The sequence below is a fragment of the Saccopteryx leptura genome, chromosome 3 (assembly GCF_036850995.1).
Source record: "Saccopteryx leptura isolate mSacLep1 chromosome 3, mSacLep1_pri_phased_curated, whole genome shotgun sequence".
Classification (NCBI taxonomy): domain Eukaryota; kingdom Metazoa; phylum Chordata; class Mammalia; order Chiroptera; family Emballonuridae; genus Saccopteryx; species Saccopteryx leptura.
The window spans coordinates 21,814,580-21,841,274 of NC_089505.1; the positions used below are offsets into that span (position 1 = coordinate 21,814,580).

A 26,695-nucleotide genomic window follows, 5' to 3' on the forward strand; every position below is an offset into this window, starting at 1 on the left:
GAGCCATCCCCAGCGCCTGGGCCATCTTTGCTCCAATGGAGCCTCGGCTGCGGGAGGGGAAGAGAGAGACAGAGAGGAAGGAGAGGGGGAGGGGTGAAGAAGCAGATGGGCGCCTCTCCTGTGTGCCCTGGCCGGGAATCGAACCCGGGACCTCTGCACACCAGGCCGACGCTCTACCACTGAGCCAACCGGCCAGGGCAAGAACATTTTTTATTTTTTATTTATTGATTGATGAATTGATTTTAAAGGGAGAAGGGGAGAGAGGGAGAGAGCGATCAATTTGTTGCTCCACTTATTTATGCACTCGTGGGTTGATTCTTGTCTGTGCTCTGAGAGGGGATTCAACCCGTAACCTCAGCGTATCAGGACGATGCTCTATGCTCGCTTCAGCAGCACATATACTAAAATAGGACGATGCTCTAACCAACTGAGCCACAGTGCAAGAACATTCTTATTTTGGCTTTACTTTGACAGGTGTTTAAACACGATCATTCTTTAACATCCTAATTCATTTTCTTTTTTATTTTGGCAGCTCTTTGTGAAGAGACATGCCACTCTGCTGGATATCAAACACATTTAAGACAATGAAAGCATTGTAAGAAAAATCAAACACGGGAAGAAAAAATATATATGTAGTGATATCTGGGAACAAAACAGTTCTCTAAATAGAGTGCCTCACATTCAGGGACCTCAAAGAAGATATAAAACCAGCCCGGTGGCACAGAGTTGCTGACCACACTGGGATTAGAATCTTGAGAAGCATCTTTGTTTTTCTCAGCATTACACAATCACTTTGGTGCTCCAATCACAAGATTATTATTTCTTACACAATTGTGGCAGAAATATAATGTTCACATAGACCATTTTCTAACTTGACCCCTAATGCTCTTTATATTCTGTGCTGTACTTCTCAGTGGCTCTGTCTGGTGACACTGGTTGCTCCCCATTGCTGAAAATCACCTTCAGTACGTACTCTTACTCAAGTCATGGTACTAAATACGTGGATGGTTGGAGGGGAACAGGGACGAGGCTGGGACTGATTTAAGGAATGAAACTGAGGAAACAAACAAAAAAAAGGCAATGATTCCAATGTGTCTGTGGGCCATTTTGAATGGATCCTAGTTTGTGAACTTGGTTTAAGGACATGGTCAGGGGCTGAATTGTGTCCCCCAAAAGTCACATGTTGAAGTCTTAACCCCCTAAGTACTTCAGAATGTGACTGTATTTGAATATAAGACCTTTAAAGAAGAGATTAAGGTAACATGACACCAAATGGGTGGGCCCTAATCCAATATGGCGGGTGTTCTTGTAAGAGAAGGTTTAGACACGGCCACGTGCACAGACAGACGAGAAAGATCATGTGAGAACCCAGGGAGATGGCAGCAATCTGCAAGCCAAGGACAGGGGCCTCGGAGGAAACCAACCCTTGATCCTGGACTTCTAAGTCCTACGTCTTGGACTCCAGAAATACTGTTGTTTAAGCCACTCAGTCTATGGTACTTTGTTACGGGAGCCCTACACATTCCGTGTTGTCTGTGAAGCTACCTCTTCATACGTTGAAGGCAGAGTGAAAATGTCACAAGGCTTTCAACCTCATCTCTTCCCCACGCTGCCTAACAGAGGGGAGAAGGAAGATTCTTTGAAAATTTCTGTTCTGATTACTTGATCATGGCTTTATAAAGTCAACCATCATTGTTCGGAAGGTGCTTCCTGACATACCCTGTGGTTGGATGACTGAAGGGGATTCCGTTTTTACAGAGCGCAGTGCTATATATCCTTTTTTAAAATCTCCAGTTTGATTGTATTCTTTTTAGGTTTCCTTGAATAAAATGGCAGCCAAGTACTTTCCAAGAGAAAGAACACCCATTGCACACATATGTATACAATGCCACTTCAGTAGATTTTAGGAATATGAAGTATTGCTCAGTGAGGCCCACGGAAACATTTGACGTGAGCTGGGTTAACTCGTCCTGGTTTATCCCACATTTCCAACAGTGGGACAGCCACTCTGTAACTAGCTCGGCAGCTCAGACAAGTGAACTTCACAGGTAGAAAAGAAATTCTGAAAAATGTAAAATCCCTTCAAAGAGAGGCAATTGGCAACAGCCAATCCTGAATTACCCCCTTGGGGTTGCCCAGGTTGTCAGAGACATTTTTATCTGCAAGGAAGGTCCAATGCAGTGCTTGGCAGGCCCTCCTCAGAGCAGCGTAGGACAAACAGTGGCCTTCTGCGGGGAGGGCTGAGAAACTCTTCAGAAAAAGCTTTTAAGAGACCCCTATCAGGACTGCCTGGAACTGACTTCACACCGGGCAGTGTGCTGCAAACAGGCACGACACTGAAAGGAACGGCCCTGAGTACAAACACAAGCGAGCATAAAAGCCAAACATTGTCCAAAAAGGCACCTATGAAAAGAATTTTTAAATAAATGATTGCTTCCCCTTGGAGTCTTCAGAATTTGCTGCCCACGTTTCTAAAAGAGAAAAAGGGCTCAGGCTCCTGTTTCAGAAATACATTTTAGTAAACCCTTTCTTGTAACTCCTGCCAATCATCATTAAACACCTGTTTGCCGTGAATGCCCTGTTCTTGGACGTCGGGTCCTCCCAAATGGTCACGCTGCTGCCTGGCATGAAGTTCACAGGGGTCTTCCTGAAAGTAATTACCAATCCGCTGATAACCTCTTTCTCTTCGAAGGTAATTATGTTAGGTTCAAACCTGGCTATTATGGGAAATGAATTATTTTGCAGATTATAATACTAAACATATATGTAAGAGCAAAAAAATCTTATTTGCCAAAATTATAGTTGACAATGGAAATATCTGCTTGGGAACAGGACCCATTAATGACCAAATTCATCAAGGCACTGAGGACAGAATATCTGTGTTTTTGAACTGGACATTTTGTTCATTTCTTACCTCAAGTCAAGAGAGCATACAAATTGTTAGTGAAGAGAAACCTTCACCTTTTAACACCTGCTACTCTCCAGCAGATGTTTCTTACCTTCAGAATCTTTTGAAATGCTTGTCGAAAACCCAGAATCTCAGACCCTTCTCCAAAAGACTGATTCTGCTGATCTAGAACACGGAGCCCGGAAATGAGTATTTTTACCAAGCATCCAGGTGATTCTCACAATTGGCAAGTCTGTGAAATACCAACAGTTTGTGTTCCGTTTGTAACACTCTAGGACTCCTTCAGGGGCAGCACCCTATAAAGATGATGTGTCTTTAAAATAAAATGCACAAAAATTTTTAAAAAGTACAATTATTCTAAGTCAGTGACTTTCAACCTTTTTCATCTCATGGCACACATAAACTGATTACTAAAATGTTGCAGCATACCAAAAAATACATTTTTTGCCAATCTGACAAAAAAAATTGGTGTAATTTTGATTCATTCACACAGGATGGCTACTGTTCTGTTGGTATCTTCTTTCTTCCTTTTTTTTGTTTGTTTGTTTGTTTGTTTACTTGACAATCTAAGGGAACAGAGGTCAGTCAGTGTCCCTGGCAAAATAGTCAGGTATTGCATGTGTAAAGAATTCTTACGGCAGACCAACTGAAAATCTCTGTTCTATACAGATCTTCGATGGAAATCTTAAAAAAATAGCACACTGTGATCACAGTAAACATATTTTAGTCTACTCAGCGATAAAACTTTTTAAACTTCCATGAAACATTTTTTTAAATCACAACAACAAAAGCAGGTCAAAGTTGAGCTGTATGACAATCATCCAAGAAAGCATTCTGAAATTAATTAAAAGCTATTTGCTAAAGTGAAAAAGAAAAGGCCTTTTATATAAAGGGAAAATGTTGATCGCGATTAATTAAAAGTGATGGTGAGAGTTTGTCAGATTATAGCGAGTTTGCTTTTTTACTTTATGACCTAGCCAAGTCAAGTGGAAAGCTAAAAAAGATATTTTCTAATACAAAGTTTCAAAAAACAAAACAAGATAAAAATTAAGCATGCCCTGTGAACTTTTCCCAGGAAGCTACCTGTGCATCAAAATAAGGAAACAGACCCATAAAAATTAAGACACGAGGAGAATTCCAGGCCAACATCTGGGCAGTAGTACACTTAGAGGAATCCATCCCAAATTAGAATAGGACAAAGATCACGGATAAACTTCTTCAAGACGAGTTTGAAAGAACAACAAAACTGTCTGAGCATACTGAGATCTATGTAACTGGGAAAGGTTTTGTGGTGAGTACACAGTATTCTCAGCAAGCAAACAAAAGCGCGAGTAGGGAATGCAGAAGTCAGGCAGGAAAGAAAAAGTACTCACGGTCTGCAGAGGTTTAGCTGTTGTTAGCTTTTATGTAATGACATGAGACAGCGATCTAATCAAGAGTGCACTATCAGAGTGTCGGGAAGTGAGAACATGGGAGGGTGGGAAATGGGTGACAAGGGCCAGAGGAACTGTGGAAAGGGGAACCTCAGCTTCAACTGCCATACTGTGAGGCCAGTAAGGATGTGTCGGCGGAACCATCAAAAATTGGCACGGTAAACATGCTACCGTACTGAGAAACTGCAGGTAAAATACGAAAGAATCAGTTTAAACAACTCCACAATTCCTGGACACCATTTAACTTTCTACTCAGGTCCTATCACTCTACTAATACACGACCTGGCCAAACAGTGCTATTCATTCATTCAACAAACAGTTTTCAGGTCAGGCATGAATCTCAGAGAAAGATGTGTGGGGGAAGGACGGCGAACCTGCTTTTAGTTCCTGGAGCTTATGTTCTGGAGAAAATAGACACTGAGCAAAGAAAACCCCCAAACCGGCTTGTCCGAGTGATAAGGGCCATGAAGGAAGAGGGAACTGTGGCTGGGGGTGGGCAGACTGTTCTGGAGAGGGGTGGGCAGCCAGGGTCGCTAGGAGGGGGGTACTGCTGGAACTGAAACAAGGGGCCAGCTGGGTAAAGAGGCAGGGGAAGAGCGTCTGAATGTCCTGGCAAACAGGGAGCAACAACTGACAAGGTCACAGGTAAGAATGAGTCCAACTTGTCTGACGACTGAAAATGAGTGCGAAGCTGTACCCCAAGGTGGAGGGAGCTGGGAGGGGGGCAAAGTGGTGGGAGAGATAGGCGGGGATGAGGTTCACATAGATGAGGTTCATATATGGCCTTGAGGTCCAGAGTATAAAATGTGGGTTTCGTTCTAAGTGCAATGGGGAAGACACAAAAAGGTTGTAAGTAAGAAAGAGTGATAATTTATGTTTAAAAAAGTTACTTTAGCTGTTGTATGGATAATACATCGGTGAATTGCAGAAGGTTGAGAACAGAAGCAAGAGACCAGCCTGAGCCCACTGCAGTTGTCTACGCAATGCATGGCGAGGCTTGGATTGTGGCGGCAGAGACAGGCAGAAGTGAGTCGACACGAGATACACTGGGGGTATGCTGGTGATCAGCGTGGAGTGGACAGAGCAAACCCACGGGTGACTCCTAGATTTCTGGCTAAAGTAAGGGAGTGGAATCGTTTGGTGAAGTGTAGGAGGCCAAGCGAAGGACTGCTTTGGAAGAGAAAATCAAGTCTTCTGTTTGGACTTTAACCCACTGAGGATTAAGCAGACCTGCCAAATTGGCTGTTGTATCTTTGAACCTGGATATCAAGGAGATGGCAAAGATACACAAAAAAATTGAGGCATCCTTCTCCCCATTTCTCCAACCATCCCCCAGATTGGATTGTGCTGCCTTCCTCTCAGTCCTGCTTTCAGTCTCCCCAACAAAATCAATACTGCACACGGGCAGATTTTTCCCCTGGGACCAAAGCTCTGATCATTTCTCTCATTTGATAAAAAACTTTCAGTGGTTCCTACCACCTGAGTCTTACACTCTTTCCTTCCCCCCCCCCCCCCTCCATCTCAGAGCCTGAATTCTTGTTCCCCTAGCTACTTTCCGGCCTCCCTGACTTGTCCCCACAGTTCTTTAGGAGTCCCTTCCCTCTGAATTCTTGTTCCCCTAGCTACTTTCCGGCCTCCCTGACTTGTCCCCACAGTTCTTTAGGAGTCCCTTCCCTCTGAATTCTTGTTCCCCTAGCTACTTTCCGGCCTCCCTGACTTGTCCCCACAGTTCTTTAGGAGTCCCTTCCCTCTGAATTCTTGTTCCCCTAGCTACTTTCCGGCCTCCCTGACTTGTCCCCACAGTTCTTTAGGAGTCCCTTCCCTCTGAATTCTTGTTCCCCTAGCTACTTTCCGGCCTCCCTGACTTGTCCCCACAGTTCTTTAGGAGTCCCTTCCCTCTGTCTTCATTTCTGTGCATCTTCATAGTGCCTTCTAGGCGCAGACCCTTGTGGGCAGGGCCTGGTCACAGGGATGCAGAGTACAGCATAGGGAATACAGTCAATAATACTGTAATAACTACATATGGTGCCAGGTGGGTGCTGGGAATATCGGGGGGACCACTTAGCAAAGCACGTTGACTGTCTAATCACTATGCTGGACGCCTGAAACTAATATAAAGTAACACTGAATGTCAACTGTATTTAAAAAATGGTAGTTAGCCTACACAGATGTTGTAAAGATTAAGAAGTTAATTCAAGCAAGCACCTAGAACAGTCATTAGATATTCTGAAAAATGCCTGTTCGTGTTCAGCACTGATTTTTGTGAGTGTTCACTTTTTTCTAATTAATTTCTTTCTGTTACTGATTTTATGAGGTTTTACTACATTAAGATATTAACTACTGTTTTCCTTGTACGACACAAATATTTTATGAACTTTATGATTTCCTTTCCTGATGATGTTTTTGTTTTGTTTTTTGCCATGTGAAAGTCTAAATTTGAATATCATTAAACCATTTACTTTAAATCAGAATAAATTACAGAGAGCAAATATTTAAGTATAAGAAAAATTACAAAGTAAAGTATGTTTCTTAGTAACTCTAGTTTGTAAGAAAAGAATTGATAGAATTGACTCCATAAAAATTTAACATTGTCACATAAAATAAAACCCTAAGCAAATACAAGTGTTAAGATAAACATAGAAAAATATTTACAATAAGATATACATAAGGCTAATATCTTAAACCTACTGATCTATAAGAATAGAAAACATAAAATAAGGAAAGGCTATAAATAGACAAGAGAAAAAGAAAAACAGGCCCTGCTTCACTCAGAATCAAAATGAGAAAGTACCTTTCTACACGTAGATTTACAAAGATTTTAAAACGTGAATTATGCACAACTCTATGGTCACATACAGTTGTGTAGAGTGCCGTCTGGGCAAGGACATCAGGCAGGGGAAGAGCAGGAACTGAATTCCTCCTGCTCATGTTCCACCTGTTAAGCCACGTGCCTAAGAGTAGACTTACCCAAAGAGAGTGACTTCTCTTTCTCACAAAGCACCATATATACAATCTAAGAGAGATCTTGCCATGCAGTGTTGGTGACAGAGTTCAGAAAAAGGGATTTTCATATAGTGAGTAGATACACTGATATAGGCTGCGTGAGAGTAATTTAAATCTATCAAAATTATATATGAATCTTTGACCCAGCAATTCCACTGCTAGGATTTTACTGGTACAGGTAGTTCAAGATGTTTAGATGAGGATGATCATTCAGCATTGTTCATGATAGCACACCCACAAAAAGAACCCAGAAGCAATGTGAAAATATAAACATAAAATATAAAAAACTTAACAGTTATTTTAAATGAAATTATGATATATCCATTTACAATACTGTTTGTTTATTAAAGAGCTAAATGTGTGGCCTGACCTGTGGTGGCGCAGTGGATAAAGCGTCGACCTGGAAATGCTGAGGTCACCGGTTCGAAACCCTGGGCTTGCCTGGTCAAGGCACATATGGGAGTTGATGCTTCCAGCTCCTCCCCCCCTTCTCTCTCTCTGTCTCTCCTCTCTCTCTCTCTGTCTCCCTCTCCTCTCTAAAATGAATAAATAAAAAAAAAAATTAAAAATTAAATAAAATAAAATAAATTTTAAAAAAAGAGCTAAATGTGAAAATATTTTGAAGTTATATCACTGGAAATACTCGTAACCTTGAACAGAAAGTATACTCTATCTTGCTTTTGACAAAGATACACACATAAATGAAAAGTATCTGGTACGAGAGAAAGCTGTACATGCTGGGTTATAACTGGGAAAAACCGGAAGTCTAGGAGGGAGGAAAACTTATTTTTATCCCGACCATCTTGTAAAGTTTGACTTTTTGACCATGTGCATGTTCTTTCCATTAAGGAAAATAAACTCTAACCATTGTTGCCTTTATTTCTTCTTGTATACGGTTTGCAGGGAAATAGGTAAATATCCTGAGCCTGATAAATATAAGGCCCAAACCAAAATATAGAAACCGAGAAACACAGATAAATGTTCTAACCTGGCCTAGGTATCAGCCTCCCTACTTTATTCACTGTGTTCCCTCGTCTCCGAAAAATGAGAATAATGATTTTGTCTATACTTTCAACTCCGGGACTAAGGCTTAGTGGTCAAGAGCTGGTCTGTGGCACAGTGGGAGTGCCATGGCCTGAAGAAGACTGCAAGAATTAGTTACAAATTCAAACACCACCCTTCATACAACAGACCAGAGTAACTGTGCAATTCTTGAAGTAAAAAAGAACAAACATAACATATCTCTCATTCATACAGTCATTGGCTTAAAGTACATAGTTAGACTGTTCATTGATAATATTTATTGAGTCATTCATATATTCAACAAATAGTTATTGTGTCCAATCTGCTATGCCCTGTATTTGGCAATGGGAATGCTGGAAGTCTCAACCGTCCTAGGGCATGAGACCAGAGGATAAAGAAGTCACACAATTTGGGAACATACTTATTTAGTCTGTACTTAGAAATAATGGATACAATCCCCAATAAAGTACTAGAAAACCAAATCTGGCAAAATATTAAAAGTATTATATACTGTACCCAAGTAGGCTTTATCCTAAGAACACAGGGTTAGTTTAACATCTGAAAATCAATTAATACAATATGTTATATTAATAGAATAAAAACCAGAAACCATTTGATCATTTCAAGAGGAAAAATAAAGCTGGGGGCTTTTTACAAAATTTAATACTCTTGCATGATAAAGACATTCACAAACTATGAATAGAAAGAAAATTTTTGATAAAGGGCATCTATGAAAAAAACAAAGTTAATATGACATTTAATGATAAAAGATTGACTGCTTTCTCCCTTAAATCAGGAACAAGACAAGAATGCTCACTCTTGCCTTTCCTATTTAAATTATACTGCATAATGAATGAGATCAATTAGACAAGGAAAAGAAAGAAAAGATATGTAGATTAGAAAGAAAGAAATAAAATGATCTCTACTTGCACATATATAGAGTTGTATATATAGAGTTTATATATAGTATATAAAGAGTTTGTATATATAGAGTTTATATATAGTATGGTCTTGTATATAAGAATTCACTAAAAAAATATTAAGGCAAGAGATCAGCAAGGATGCAGACTATAATTTTTATGTATCTATAATCTAGCAAGAGACATTCTGAAAATGAAGTAAGAATACAATTTCACTTATGACATCATTAAACACAATAAAATCCTTCGGGATAAATTTAACAAAAGAAAAGCAAGACTTGTACACTGAAAATGATATTGTGGAAAGAAATCAAAGAAGATCTGAGTAAATAGAAAGACATCAGATTTATGGGTTGAAAGGCTTCATACTGTTAAAATAGCAATATCATTCAAATTGATCTATGAGTTTAACACAATCCTTATCAAAGTCCCAGGCTGGCTCTCTTTGAAGAAATTGACAAGCTGATTGTAAAATTCATAGAGAAATGGAAGAATGGCCCAAAGAATCTTGGAAAAGAAGAATAATATTAACTTACATTTTGCCTGACCAGGCAGTGGTGCAGTAGATAGAGCGTCGGACTGGGACACGGAGGACCCAGGTTGGAGACCTCGAGGTCGCCAGCTTGAGCACAGGTTCATCTGGTTTGAGCAAGGCTCACCAGCTTGAGCCCAAGGTTGCTGGCTCGAGCATGGGGTCACCCAGTCTGCTGTAGCCCCTCAGTCAAGGCACAAATGAGAGAGCAAGCAATGAACAACTAAGGTGCCACAACGAAGAACTGATGCTTCTCATCTCTGTCCCTTCCTGTCTGTCTATCCCTATTTGTCCCTCTCTCTGTCTCTGTCACAAAAAAAAAAGACTTACATTTTTCTGTTTCAAAACTTACTATAAAAGTATAGTAATCTAGACATAAAGGTCAATGGGATAGAATTGAGAATTCAGAAATAAACCCTTACATATATGGTCAATTGATATTTGACAAGGGCGACAACACTATTCAATAAAAAATTAAAAAGAATTGTCTTTTCAATAAATGTTGCTGGGCGACTGGATTATCCGCATGCAAAAGAATGAAATTAGAACCATCCATCACATTACATGTAAAAACTAACTTAAAATATATCATAGACCAACATATTAGAATTAAAACTATAAAACTCTTAGAAAAAAACATAGCTGTAAATCTTGGCATTGGTTGGGCAATGGTTTCTTAGATATGACGCCCAAAATACAAACAAAAGGGAAAAAATAGATTAACTGGACAAAATAAAAAATTTTAAACTCTTGAGTTGCAAACCATACTATCAAGTAAGTAAGGACACAATCCCAAGCATAGGAGAAAATTTTTGCAAATAATATATCTGATAAGAGGCTTGTATTCATTATATAAAGAATTCTAATAACTCAATGATAGAAGTTATGCACCTGAAATCTGCATAATTTTGTTAACCAATGTCACCCTAATAAATTCAATAAATTAAAAAAAATAATAGGAAAGCAAATTAATGTAATTAAAATTATCTTCTTTGGGCAACTGTACTCTTAGATACATATCCTAAAATGAAAACCTATCTTCATCAACAATTTGTACATGAAGTTCATAGCAGTATTATTCATAATAGACAAAAAGCAGAAACAATCCAAATGTCCATCAGCCTGATTAATGGATAAATAAAATACGGCATATACATACAATGGAATATTATCTGGCCATAATCAGAAATGAAGCACCAACACATGCTATAACAGCAGTTCTCAACCTGTGGGTCGTGACCCCCCGGCGGGGGTCCAACGACCAAAACACAGGGGTCGCCGGGGTCGCGACCCACAGGTTGAGAACCGCTGTGCTATAACATAGATGACCCTGGAAAACATCACGCTAAGTGCAAGAAGCCAGTCACAAAAGGCCAGGTGTTGTATTACTCCATTTATATGAAATGTTCAGCATGAGCAAATCTATAGAGACAGAAAGCAGATTAGTGGTTAATTAGGGGGTGGAGGTTGAGAAAGATGGGAATAAAGATCTATGGTTGCACAACACTGTGAATGTACTAAAAAGCAGTGAATTGTACACTTTTGGTGGGTAGATTTTAATTATATGACAATAGAACTATTTAAAAAAATAGAAATAATGGGCTCCACTGCATGTCTTCAGAAATAATTATTAATGGTCTTCCTAGATCCCTGAGAAATGAATGTACCCTTAACCTGAAAGGTTCAAAAAAACCTGAAACGGAGTGAAAAACAAGTCAACCTGTAGACTATAATGATGATTCTTACAAAAGCCCAAATCCAGTGACAAGAGTGAATTGTTGGACTCGGTGATACTGATTCCTTAGACTCAAACAGATTTCCCCCCTCAGAGTGTCGGCGTGATGATCATCTTCACCATTGTAATTCCTAGAGCTACTTTAGGCTTAAACCACTAGTATATGGCTGAGCTCAAACAGAACAAGGATCTCCCTTCACACCTTCTGTCAAGCCACAGTTAAACAGCTTAAAGGAGTGAAGAAAATACTTGCAAGAGTTGAGAGTTTGACATTCTCAGACTCAAAGAAGAAGAGCACGAATATAAAACGTCAGATATGACAGCCAAATGTTCTTTCGTTGTTGGTGGTTCTGTATTTTCATTTAGAATCTGATGGTAATACTTCAGGGAAATGGAGTCATAGTAATAGACTCAAAGAACCCAAGTGGATATCATGAGAAAAGTACTCCCTTCCTCCATTAACAAAACTTGAGTCATAGCCGCTATCATCCCTCAACCAACAAAACAAAACCGAAAAAACCCTCTATTCATCCTGTCTGGATTGGTCACTTCAATACATACAAACCTTTAAACAACTAAACAGAAGTCCTGCAATTTAAGTATAACCACACCACGAGATACTTCTCTGAAAGATCTTTTATGGTCAAGAATAACTTTTTGTCTCAATTACTCTCATCTAAACAAACTACATAATCTCTTGACATGGTTAGTCATTTTATTAGAAATCATGGCAACCTGAGTATTTTTGCTGTACTGGGTAAGAACGAGGACAGTCACATTTTACGATCCTGCTTTGCTTCTTAGCCATCATTTATGAAATATTCCCTTTTTTTTGTAAACACAAAATCTGCTCATCTAATAATAACCCTCCCTTAACAATATTTTATGGCAAAAGAACTAAATTCGGGGTAGTATTTTATACCTGATGTACTAGAGTACCGATGTAATTTTCTGCTTTGCCAGTGCATAAATTAAAAAAGTTTCTTCCCTGAAATGAAAGAAGTCACACTGCTTTAAAGTAAGGTAACTAATCCTATTTGTACAAAATAGTTTTCTAATATTAAGATCCAAATCAACACTGCTTCTCCCATAACCCCCAAAAGCCATCAATATGAAGTCTCTCATGCCAGGAGCGCTGTGCAGCCTTGTCATCAACAGTAAGGGAAGGTGTGATCTTTGAGGGACTCTGGTTTCTCTCCTTTGCAGAGAGAGGGTTTATTCTCTTTAGGCACTAACATAAGCCCCAGTGATGCTTATGATATTTCAGGGAGTGAAGCTCTGCAGTATAATAAACAAACCCATGTGAGAAGAGCTTGGGATGATAGAACTCTATTTGGGTAGCGACATCCTGGGGCTCATTTAAAAAACCTTCATCTGTGCCCTGTCATTTCTTTTCAGTAAGATCCTGTTGACAGGTTCATAATTTTAAAAGTGCATCAAGTATCTCAAGGAATAACGTAAATGGCCCCTTGGAGCTATTTTTTTTTTTCCTGTCAATCAAAAATATCAAATTTCTACCTTTTAAATTTATTTCATTCTCCAAACACAAGTAATGCCACCCAAAAGTTGTTTACCCTTTCACACCTGGAGAAATGCCAGACGAACCTTCCTTCTGTCCTTTTTGTTTGTTTGTTTGTTTAAGAAAATGAAAAGAAACTTAAAACAGGGCGTTTTAACTCAAAACGTTACACATATTTCCATAAAACAAAGTTTAGCGCTCGATAACTGAGCTCATGAGATACATTCCCCAAGTTTTATAGCTTATATGCCTTTATATGTCTAACATCAACAACACAAGAATCATTTGAAACAATTAAGGAATTTTTTGTAGTGAGGTACTAAGCCTTCAGCTTTCTGCCAGGGTAAGAGAAAGAAGGCAATCAGCACTACTCTGAAAAACAAACCATAAATCAGTTGAAAAAATTGGAAGAATTCAGTTCTGGTCTGTTCAGAAGCCAAGCGTAAATACAGAAAAACCTGTTGGCACGTTTATCTTACTCTCCAAGCTTCGCGTTTTAAAAACACAGTACTACGCAAATGGCGTTTCTCATAAGTTTCAGGCTCATAAGTAATTCAGAAAAAGACCAAAGAGGGGCATCTCATACAGAAAATGGAGCCTGTGCCTTTAAGGTAAAATCGGCTGGATCCCAAAAGGCATTCCACTTTTCCACGACAAAGAGTTCTGGGGAGCGCTACTTCTCGGGTTTCTCCGAGGGACCTGGCGGGTCCGGGCAAGAGCAGGACCAGTCGAGGAGCCCCCGACCATCCCCGCTGCCCCGAGCAAGCCCAGCGCTGGCCGGCGCCGCGGGAGCGCATCGCGTGCGCCCGGGACTCACCGCTGCTGGGCTGCGGGGACAGCGTGGAGACCGAGGTCTGGCCCATGTCTAGGGTCGCAGGGCCAGGTCCGGCGATCACGCGGCTCCTTTGGTCCTTCGATCATGGGTCCGCTCGCAGACAGATTTCCAAGCGCTCATTTCGCGGTCTCTGTGGAGCGGCCCGCCGGGTCCCTCACCTTCTCCCCCGCGCGGGTCTCCCAGCCCGGCCGGCCGCAGCCGGCGCGGCGGATCCTGCCCAGCGGATGCCTGTCATTCCTCTATGCAGATTAGCCAGGGTCAGGGGTCACGGAGGAGGAGTGAGGGGGAGAGGGCGAGAGGGAGGGGAGGAGGGGGAAGTGGGGGGCGAAGGAGTGGGGAGGGGAGAGCCCCGGGCTGTCCCGCCGCGCCCGCGGGGGAAGTGAGACCAGCATACCCCCCCCCCCCCCCCCATGGTAGTAAGAGGGTTCAGGCGATTCCCTTTTAACTTAAAAGGTTCAATGTCAAATGATCTTTTAGGGCTGGAGGAAAAGGAATTAAAGTACTTAGTCACGGTACTTAATTTAAGAAAAATTTGTTTCTTTAAAGTTAGTTCCTTCCTGACATTGTGTTTGCCATATGGCAGCACTGTTAGATGTCCATTGTGTGTGCATATTTTTCTTGTTTTAAAAATTATCTTCCTTTTAATAAAAAGAATTTTAAAAACACATTAGTGGCCTCAGTGGGTTTGGACAGTAAATCTGATTGAGGGATCTGTGTGTGAGATCAATGAAATACACGCTTGGTTCCCGACCACCTGAAGCCTAGGATGCTCCCCTCTCCTGGATTACAGTCATTGTGAGGACTAGAGGCCACCTGGTAAGGTGTTTAAAATATACAAAAGGTAAAAACAACAGTAATGTATTTTAGAAGCTAACATTCCCTAAAAGTTGAATTAAATTCTACTATAATATCTTATTAAATCTCAGTCTTCTTCAAAACATGAGTCTAAATACTAGTATTTACAGATGATGATTAATTTGCATGATGAGTAATCTAGGCCATATATACACATATATATATATGTATACGATATATGTATACAGGGTGGGCAACAGGTTACAGTTGTGAGTACGCAAAACAGAGCTTATTCTTATATTATTATTTAGTAACGATTGTATTATTTTCCTTACAAATAACTGTAAACCTACTTTTGCTCTACTTATTAGAGGTAGAGCACACTAAATAACAGCTGCTGTTTCACCATAAACCTCTGAAATCCAAATGAAGTGCTAGGTGCTTAAAAAAATCGTCTAAAGCCTCAGGCATACAAAACTTGTGAAAATACAGTTCAAAATTAGCAAAGTAATTTTTCAGATAAAAGGTAACTAATAAATTTCAGCATCAACACAAAGATGTTCACTACAGAAAATGATAAAATACATATACATATATGCATATATGTATGTATATGGCATTAGATGGTGATTACATAAATGTGTTCACATTAAGAAAATTCATTGCGGCCCTGGCTGGTTGGCTCAGTGGTAGAGCGTCGGCCTGACCTACGGGAGTCCCAGGTTTGATTCCCGGCCAGGGCACACAGAGAAGCGCCCATCTGCTTCTCCACCCCTCCCTCTCTCCTTCCTCTCTGTCTCTCTCTTCCCCTCCCGCAGCCAAGGCTCCATTGGAGCAAAGTTGGCCCGGGCGCTGAGGATGGCTCCATGGCCTCTGCCTCAGGCACTAGAATGGCTCTGGTCACAACAGAGCAACGCCCCAGAGGGGCAGAGCATCGCCCCCACCCCCCGAGGTGGGCGTGCCGGGTGGATCCCAGTCAGGTGCATGCGGGAGTCTGTCTGACTGCCTCCCCGTTTCCAACCTCAGAAAAATACAAAAAAAAAAAAGAAAATTCATTGAGCCTGACCAGGCGGTGGCACAGTGGATAGAGCATTGGATTGGGATGCAGAGGACCCAGGTTCGAGACCCCAAGGTCGCCAGCTTGAGTGCGGGCTCATCTGGTTTGAGCAAAAGCTCACCAGCTTGGACCCAAGGTCGCTGGCTCGAGCAAGGGGTCACTCGGTCTGCTGAAGGCCCACGGTCAAGGCACATATGAGAAAGCAATCAATGTGGTCTGACCTATGGTGGCCCAGTGGATAAAACGTCGACCTGGAAATGCTGAGGTCGCCGGTTCAAAACCCTGGGCTTGCCTGGTCAAGGCACATATGGGAGTTGATGCTTCCAGCTCCTCCCCCCTTCTCCCTCTGTCTCTCTCTTTCTCCTCTCTCTCTCCTCTCTCAAAAAAAAAAAAAAAAAAAAAGCAATCAATGAACAACTAAGCTGTTGCAACGAAAAACTGATGATTGATGCTTCTCATCTCTCTCCATCCCTGTCAATCCCTCTCTCTCTGACTCTCTGTCTGCCCCTGTAAAAAAACAAACAAAAACAAAAAACAAAGAAAAAAAAGAAAATTCACTGAGCTCTGTACTATCATTTGTGCACTTTCTGAATGAGTATATTTCATTAAACAGTTTTTAAAAAGTACACTATATTTAGGACACTTGCCACAGATTTAACCTTCTAGGTTTTCCCAAAGATTCAACATAAAACTCTTAAAAAGCTATATAGTGTGTATATTTTATACTTAATCTAAGTCATTTTATACTTAAAATATGAAAATCTTTTTTCCCAAAATTTGTGTTGCTTTATTTTTTGAAAGGTATTTGCTTGTCTGTTTCATCATAGTTGCCCTAATTTTTAACATCCATATTACCCACCCTGGATTGTGAGAATGACTTTTTTCCTTTAGAATAGTGTGCTCACTTATCCACTTCTCTTTGCCTAAATCACTCTTAAGAAGCCCTGATTTTTTTAAAATGAAATTGAGGAATAAGTAAGATGTGAGTTCTAATTACAATATTCAAATTAATCCTAAGTAAATTTCCTTAAAAGTGCAAAAATGTTGTATTTTGGATACACATCCCAGCTAGGGGAAGTTCAACAGTGAAAGTAAACAATTATAAGAATTTTTCCATTTCTTTGCTTTAAGTTGCCTTCAAACAACAACAGAAAGCCCAGGTTAATTTAGTGTTCTCTCAACCTAAATTGAGAGGAGGTTACTTCTCATTCTTTTATTCACTGATGGAGCCTAATTAATAACGGAGGTCATTGATCAAAGAATATACACATTAAATGTTACACATTAAAACAGATAAATGTAATGACTTTTAAAAATTGAAAAAATTAAATTTTGAGGTACATTTTTGCTATCATTACTTCTTTTCCTTAAGAAACAATATGTGTCTCTTTTATTTTCTTCCACAGATTCTTATTTCAAACATCCAAGTGGTACTCTATCGTTCTAGTCTTTCAGGATTCACTAAATCCATCCATATTTACTTTATTCAAAACCTTTCATGATTTGTTAGTTAATATAATCTTAGCCTCATCTAGGATTCTTATAATCCCCCGATCAGGTTACAAACTTTTCTCTGAAACTTTTCCAGTTCCATTACATTATCCGGGAAGCATGTGAACCAGAGCTGCAGGAAGTGTGCACCAGGGTTTCTTTAGACGGGTGGGACAGTTACTCTATTTGATTTTCAGAGCTTCTGATGGGGCTTGGCTTTGAAGCAGCCTTTCCATCACAGCTAACAAATTATACTAATAAACATAGAAAAAAATCGACAGAACTCCCTAAATTTCATTTTTAGGTCATAACAATAAAGTTAGAACTTACTTAACAAGGATATTTAGAGATCATTTTCTGAACTTAACCATAGAGGTCCAGCGAATTTCTGACATTTCCTTGAGTATTGGAAATGGTAGTCTTAGAAAACCCTTCCTCAATGGGAAGGAAATGAAACATAGCAATTGAAACTTAGTAGTTGTCCAAATAGGATTTTTAAAAATGCTTGTTTTTCAGATACAATGGTCAGATGAAATAACAGAAATTCACAGATCATCTAAAGCAGCGTTTTAGCTAATTGTTTTCTTTCTACTTACCATTAGCAGATTTATTAAAAAGCAGCAAACTGTCTTTGCTCACTTCCTCTGATGAAGGTGCTAGGGGGCGATATTTATACCTGGGAGGCTATTTTAATACAACAGGTTCCAACAACCAGGTAAAGGAATGTATAACTAAGAAGCTAAAATCTGATGTGCAAAACATTTTAAATGTTAACATAGTTTTTTTCTTATTAGAATATCTGCTGGTTTTAAAGACACTTTGTATTACTCTAAAACTTGGCTGCACTTTGTAAGAGGCAGTTTACTTAGAAAAATATACACATTTAACATTCACCACCTTAATTTGTGTCACCTTTTTTTTTTAGTGTGCTCTTTTTCTTCAATTTTTGTTCTCATTTTGTTTTCTAATTATTTGACTTAGTGAAAGTTTTTAAAATCCTCCTTTCTTTTAATCACTGATTTGGAAGCTTATTATTGTACTTTTCTCATTATTTAAAAAATTCATTTGAAACAAAGTAAAATATTTTTAGTTTGTCTATCCTCCTGGTCAAAATTCAAGAACTTAACATATGTTAAATATTCACTTGCTACTTCTCCATTTTACATAGCCAATTTTATTAAAATTACCATCATTTTATCCATTGCTGTGTTTACTATTATTTCTTGTATCCCACCTTTTATCTGGGCTCCTTTCTTTTTTTTTCTTTTTCTTTTTTTTTAGATTTTATTTATTGATATTTAGAGAGAAAGGCAGGGGAGAAAGAGAGAAGCATGAACTCATAGTTGATTAACTTTAGTTGTTCATTGATTGTTTCTCATATGTGCCTTGACTGGAAATCCCGAGGTTTCGAACCGGCGACCTCAGTGTTCTCGGTTGACACTCTATCTGCTGTGCCACCACAGATCAAGCATGGGCTTGTTTTCTTTTTTGCTAAAGAATAGTCTGTAGTTCCTTTAGTGATCAATTACTTTTAGTGAGTGAGTGATTTAGTGAATGATTATTTCTCTGGGTATGGAATTCTAAGTTATTTCTCTATAATACCAAGAAAATATAATTCTGTTGTCTTCTTGGGTTCATTGTGATTCCTTAAAGTAGCATCTATCTTTTTTATCTACTACTCATTTGACTTTCTCCACATTCTTGATACTCAGTTTCACTAGGATTGCCTCAGTATGGATTGTTCTTCTTTTTCTTTCATGACACATAGGATTGTATTCATTCATCATTTGGATGTCTACTACACATTTCAAAACTGAACTTCTAATATTCCAATCTGGACCCACTCCATTCACTGTCGTCCCAGTTTTAATTAATCCCTGCTCCATCTCTTTTTTCCCCCATATCCCACATTCAACCTGTGAAGACATTTTGCTGCACTTTAAAAATGTATCCAGAATCCAGGTGCATTTCACCAGTCCAACCGCTGCCACAATCTAAGCCACTGTCATTTCTAGTCTGGATTATTCCTGTTGTTTTTCCTGATCTCAATGCTTCTAACTTTGTCTCTATACTCTACTCAGAAGTCATAATGATCTTAAAATATAAGTCAGATCATGTCATACCGTTGCTTCCCCATCTCACTTATAGCAAAAGCCAAAGTCCTTATAGTCAACTACAAAGCCCTACATGCCTTATAACCCCCTTCTCATTTTCCCGTCCCGCATTCTTTTTTGTATTTTTCTGAAGCTGGAAACGGGGAGAGACAGTCAGACAGACTCCCGCATGCGCCCGACCGGGATCCACCCGGCACACCCACCAGGGGCGACGCTCTGCCCACCAGGGGGCGATGCTCTGCCCCTCCCGGGCGTCGCTCTGTCCCGACCAGAGCCACTCTAGCGCCTGGGGCAGAGGCCAAGGAGCCATCCCCAGCGCCCGGGCCATCTTTGCTCCAATGGAGCCTTGGCTGCGGGAGGGGAAGAGAGAGACAGAGAGGAAGGAGAGGGGGAGGGGTGGAGAAGCAAATGGGCGCTTCTCCTATGTGCCCTGGCAGGGAATCGAACCCGGGAATCGAACCCTGGTCCCCCGCACGCCAGGCCGATGGTCTACCGCTGAGCCAACCGGCCAGGGCCCGGTCCCGCATTCTACTACAACCACATTGGTCCCTGTTTTTTGAACATACCACCATGTCTCTATCTTTATGTTAAGTGGTCTTGCTGCTTGTAACACTGTTCCCACAGAGAGTCACATAGCTATCGCCTCTTCCCACTCTATGCTCAGATATCCTTCTCATTGCTTTTAGAAGTGGTCATTTTCTGAGAGGACCACTTTGACCATCACACACCAATCCAGTCTTACTTCCCCTTCTCTATTTATTTCATAGTGCTTTTCATCTTTTAAATTGCTATAAAATTACTGATTTATTCTGTTCATTGCTTATTTTCTGTCTTTCCATTAAAATTTAAGTTCTATGATTGTAGGTTTTTTTACTTTTCTATCTCAAGTACTTAGAACAGAGCCTGGTACAAAGGATATGCAAAAAGTATAATATACAAAATATATAATAAATATTTTTAGATGAATGATGAACCAGTAAGTGAATTCTTATTTATACAGAACTATCATGCATAAATAATAAAGATCATATATATTTTCATAGAATAGGAATATAGTGAAATATAGTTATAACCCAAATGCCCATTAACTGTAAATAGATAAACTTTGGGATAGCCATTAATGGAAGAATACTCAGAACAGAAAGGAGCAAAATACTGATTCATACAACAAACAACATGGATGAGTATCAAAAATATTAAGTGCAAAAAGCCAAATATGAAAAACTTCATTCACATAGTGTTATTCTACGTACTGTACGTGAAACTTTAGAACAGTCAAAACTATAGGGATGGAAAGGAGGTAAGTAGTTGTCTGAAGCCGGGGGGAGGGCAGAGATTAACCACAGAAGAACCTGATAGAACGCTTTAGGGTTCTCTAAGTTTTTTAAAACTTCACTGTGGTCATGGTTGTACTACATATTTACCAAAATTCATTGAGCTGTTTACTTGAAATGGGTAGATGATAGGGTTTTAAATTTATTCCTAAAAATTTGTAAGCAATAAATAAACAAATACAATTAGTACTAACAGCGTACTATCAGAATTTGATCTTTCTTTGATACAAAAAGTCCTTTTGTGATCTAATCAACAGTTGATGTAATCGATCAAAAATCTAATCAGACATTAATGTAATCGGTGTCTGATCTTATGGACCCTAACTTGATTAGCCGTAATCCTAATCGGCCACTAATTTAACCACCAGTCTAATCACCTTCTAATCTAAATCAACAGCTAAGCAAATTGACAGCTAATCTTATCAGAGGACAACTGGCCAGCTCCTTGATCAGTTGGATGATTTAATGGCTTTCAATCTAATCATCCACTTAATCAGTACAATACAACCACCCGCCAATCTGATTAGACCCTTAACATAATCAACCCTAAATCTGTTCAGAGTTTAATTCAATCAATGCCCAATCTAATCAGCCATCAATCTGATTGACCTTAATCAAACATTCTAGCAGTTGCTAATCTAAATCAGTCCCTGAATGAAGTCAATGCTAGATCTCAACAACTGCTTAATCTAAATGCTGCTAATCTAAGAAACCACTTAATCTAATCTGAGTGATCAAATTGGTCACTGATCTAATCTCCCTTCATCTAATGAAGCATGTAGTCTAATTAACTGCATGATCTAATCAGACATCTGATGTGATCAGTCACTTAAGCTCATTCCTATGACAGTGACATAACCCAAATTTTGGTCTTAGTCAAAACACACCCTAGCCTAACACAAACGGAACACTTGACACTTGAGCTTTTTAACAGTCCAAAATGGCGCGGGTATGCATACTGGGGGGCACGAACTCCCTCAGCCATAGGTGGTGTTACTGCGTACTCTCCTGCCAAGCAAAACCAAACTAGTTCACCCACGTAGTCTGCAAATATGAGGCTAAAAGATGCCGAAACACTCATATGGAAGTAAGTGTCTGTTGGGCAGATAAAATGTATTATGCTCACTTTGTTAAAGAGGCCGTTGCCCAGGTGATATTAATGTGTGTTGAGAATTGTTGTAGCCTGAGGCTTGGTTTTGGGATTAAGCCTTTCCCACCCTTTTTGATGTAGGGTGGTACAATCCAATCATGCCTCAGAGGTGACTTTGTATTAGAGACTTCCCTACTTTGTATATTGGATTAGAGGTTGTGAAGCTACAGTATAAAGTGGGGGCAAAACGGGAGTTTGGGCTCTCTTGGTTCCTGGGATTAGCATTAGAGAGCAGAGAAAGGCCATGTGGAGGAGGCCAGGAGAAGCAGCCAAGATGGCGGAGTGCTGAGTAAGATGCCAGTTTGTGTAGAATTTGTATCTGGGATAAGGAAGGAGATGGGGAACTGAGGAGAATAAGGCTGGTAAGCTAGAAACCTTTGATTCTAGGAAACTCGGATAAGTCAGTGGCTTTGTGAGCACTGAATGTGATTGGGTTTTGGAGCCCAGTGTATATTTTTACTTGCCCGCCGGGTGCAAGCTAGAATTAAAGACTATGGCCCACCAGTTTGTGGCTCCGTTGTTTCTCTACCGACTGTCCGAATCCAATGTGAACCTGCATGGGCCGGGCTGCTTTGATAGTGGTGGCCCTGGCCGTGCCTCCTGGCTTTACAGTGTCATAAACTCGAAAGGTCATATGTTGAGACTGTTGTAATAACCTGAGGACCCCTGTACTCAATTTAATCTGCCACTACTTTAATCAGCCACTTTAGCCCAAGTGAACCCTTAATCTTATCAGCAGTTTAACCTAATCAGTTCCTTAATATAATCATTCCTTGATCTGATTGGCAGCTTAATCTGATTGGTCGCCTAATCTCTTCAACTGCTTAACTCAATTGGTGCCCAGTCCAATCAGTTGCTTAATCTATATCATGGGTAGTCAACCTTTTTTTTTTTTTTTTTTTAATTTTTAAATTTTATTTATTTATTTATTCATTTTTAGAGAGGAGAGACAGAGAGGTAGCGAGAGGAGGGAGAGACAGAGAGAAGGGGGGAGGAGCTGGAAGCATCAACTCCCATATGTGCTTTGACCAGGCAAGCCCAGGGTTTCGAACCGGCGACCTCAGCATTTCCAGGTTGACGCTTTATCCACTGCGCCACCACAGGTCAGGCCTAGTCAACCTTTTTATACCTACCGCCCATTTTTGTATCGCTGTTAGTTGTAAAATTTTCTAACTGCCCACTGGTTCCACAGTAATGGTGATTTATAAAGTGGGGAAGTTACTTTATAAAATTTATAAAGCAGAGTTACAGCAAGTTAATGCATATAATAATAATTACTTACCAAGTACTATATGTCAGATTTTTGCTAAATTTGGCAGAATAAACCTTTATAAAACAACTAACTGTAGTTAAATCTATCTTTTTATTTATACTTTGGTTGCTCCACTACCGCCCACCATGAAAGCTGGAACACCCACTAGTGGGCAGTAGGGACCAGGATGACTACCACTGATCTAAATCAACCCCTTAATCTACTCAGTTGCAGATCAAATTGAATGCTAATTTAAATGGCTGCTAATCTAATCATCTAATGATTTATAGTTACATCAGGGGTCCCCAAACTTTTTACACAGGGGGCCAGTTCACTCTCCCTCAGACCATTGGAGGGCCAGACTATTAAAAGAACTATGAACAAATCCCTATGCACACTGCACATATCTTATTTTAAAGTAAAAAAACAAAACGGGAACAAATACAATATTTAAAATAAAGAACGAGTAAATTTAAATCAACAAACTGACCAGTATTTCAATGGGAACTATGCTCCTCTCACTGACCACCAATGAAAGAGGTGTACCTTCTGGAAGTGCAGTGGGGGCCGGATAAATGGCCTCAGGGGGCCGCATGCAGCCCGCGGGCCGTAGTTTGGGGACCCCTGAGTTACATGATGCTTTATTCTTGAAGTTTTGCATTATCGCTTGCCATATTTGCTTAATCCTTTTTTTATAATACCTTTCCATTCAAGAATTAAAAAGATCATTCTGACTAAGTGAAGAATACACTACACAGGAGCAAAACAAAGAGGTATAGGCCAGATATGTTAGTTAATTTAGCACCTATCTGTAATATATCTATCTACCTAATCTGCATCCCAGTCTGACACTATCCACTACACCAACACCTGGTCAGGTCGCTGGCTTTACCTAATCTAATTACATATCATGCTGCTCAAACATTATTTGTAGAAGGAAATACTGAAAGCTGTATAAAATGCAAAGCACAAAGAAATGTCATATCAATCTCTAGCCTAGTCAACTATCAATCTAATTGGTCCCGAAAGAGCTAGTTAACTAATATGCCTCTGAACTAATCAGGCTCTAAATGAATCAACTCATCAAACAGTAATCTAATCAAGAATTCAAATAGACTTGGATATGGCAATAAGTCTCCAAAACAACAGGATTTAAAGTTAACAGGGTAAGTGTGATTTTTGCTATAAAACTGAATATGAAATTGTTTCTTTTTTAGATCATAAATTCAGAATCTGCTAGTCCAAACTCTAACTCAAGCAGAAATCCCTTCTGACGTTCCCATCCAAGTGGTTTGGAAACTTTTTCAAGTCTTTCCTATAATTAAAAAAAAAACTATACCAAATGTTGGTGAGAACATATAGCAACTGGGACTTTCATTCCCAGTGTTGGTGGGAGTATAAAATGGTACTTTAGAGTTTGGAAACTTGGTCTGGCAGTTTCTATTAAGTTAAACACACACCTATCCAATGATTCGGAAACTCTACTTCTAGGCATTTATCCGAGAGAAATGAAAAAATATATCCATAAAAAGACCAGTTCAAGAATGTTCATAGCAGCTTTATTCATGATAGCCAAATATCCATCATCAGGAGAGTGGATAAAATATATTGTGTTATATCCATCAGTGGGACTCAGCAATGAAACTCCATGACGTACCACACGAGCCTTCTCAGAAATTCAGGACTTATTCCCATCCTGCTGGGAGACAGCCCTTAGCAGTCAGCCCTTCAGGGGGCTGGGAGACTTCCATGGCTGAAACAAACATCCTTGACCAAAGTACCTCCTCCCTGGAGAAGCAGCCCACATCCGATGGCTGATCAATACGGGGTCGGCAGAACTTGCCACGACTTGTGACAGGCCATCTGTCCCGGCGCTCCTGCTGGCAGGAGAGGATTCTACCACTGAACTACCCATGCACCGGTGGCAGCCATCCCACAGAGCGCCCACTGGGCTGGCACTGGGCTGTCTCTCAGCTCCACTTTTCCCTCTGACCGACCCTGCTTCTTTCGTCTCCCTTCCAAACCTGTAGATCCCAAGAGGCCTCCTTAATAAATGCCCTGAAAGCTAATCTTGGTCTCTCTCTGGGGAATCCAACCTGTGAGAAACTACTGATAAACCCAACAAAATGAATGAACCTCAAAACCATTTTACTGAGTGAAAGGAACGAGACACAAAGGAGCATATACTGTGTGACTGACCGCACTGACAGTTCCAGGACTGGACAAAGTAGTGGGTGGGGGGTGAAAGCAGTCAGAACAGTTTGCCTCTCAGTGGGGACGGGTGGGGAGGGGCCAGGAAAAAATATTTTTGTAAGGATGGGAATATTCTCTATCTTGATTATTTTGTAGGGGTATGAATATTCTATATTCTGGGTTGAAAGGGTATATGCAATTGTCAAAATTCACTGTATATAAATTACAATCCAATCAAAAAAATGAAAATGTAATCACTTCAAACTTGGTTCACATTGAATTTATGGTCATCTAACATTCAAGATATTTAACATCACTACGATTTTAGAATATTTTCATCACCTCAACAAGAAACTCTGTACCCATTAGCAGGACTCCTCATTTTCCCACAAGCCTACTGCCCTAGGCGACCACTACTATTTATCTATTCTTAACATTTTATATGCATGGAATCATACCATATGTGACCTTCTTCCACTTAGCTTAATGTTTTTAATAGTCACCCATGTTGCAGCATGTATTCGTGCTTCATTTTTTTTATTGACAAGTAATAGTCCATTGTATGTATATACCATATTTTATTTATTTACTTATGAGTTTGATGGACATTTGGGTTGTCACTACCTTATGGCTATCATGAATAAGGCTGTTATAAAATTCATGGACAAGTTTTTAGTGACTGTATTATTTAATTTTCTCTTGTGTATACAGCTAGGAATGGGAATGCTGGTCAAACAGCAACTCTATGGTTACTTGTTTGAGGAACTGCCAGACTGTTTCTAAAGTGCTTGTACCATTTTGCATTCCCACCAGCAGCAGTATGTGAGGGTCCCAATTTCTCTATATCCTTGCCAACACTAGTTATTATCTGTCTTGTTGATTATAGCCATTCCAGTGGGAGTGAAGTGGTATCTTACTGTGGTTTTTACTTGCGTTTTCCTGATGGCCGCTAATATTGAGCATCTAATGCTCAATATATTGTCTATTGGCAATTTGTATATCTTCTTTGGAAAAATGTTTATTTGGATTCTTTGTCTATTTTTTAATTGGGTTATTTGTCCTTCCATTATTGCGTTGCAATAGTTCTTTATGTATTTTTCATATAAGTTACTTATCAGATAATGATTTACAGAATTTTTCTCAGATTGTCTGGATTGTCTCTTAGTTTCTTCATGGTGTCCTTTGAGACACAGAAGGTTTTAGTTTGATGATGTTCAGATTATTTTTTTCTTGTTTCTTATGCTTTTGGTGTCATAGTTAAGAAAGCATTGCCTATTCCAAGATCATGAAGATTTATACCTATACTTTCTTCTTAAAGTATTATTATAGTTTTAGCTTTTACATTTATTTTATACATGGTGTGAGGTAGGGCTCTCACATAATTCTTTTGCATGTGGCTAT

The 26,695-nt window shown here is 39.7% G+C and overlaps 1 protein-coding gene across 4 annotated transcripts in view; it reads right to left on the bottom strand.

Moving 5' to 3' along the window:
- The window catches only part of PHACTR2 (phosphatase and actin regulator 2), a 245,767-nt gene that overhangs the window by 103,755 nt on the left and 115,317 nt on the right, over positions 1-26,695 (bottom strand). The window contains exon 1 of one of the 4 annotated variants that reach the window (XM_066373082.1): positions 13,891-14,194. The exons of the other annotated variants lie outside the window; for them this stretch is intronic. Coding sequence (XP_066229179.1) covers positions 13,891-13,936 — 46 coding nt within the window. The 5' untranslated portion in view covers positions 13,937-14,194. Of the gene's footprint in view, positions 1-13,890; positions 14,195-26,695 lie in introns of those variants that run through there. 4 annotated transcript variants of the gene reach the window in all.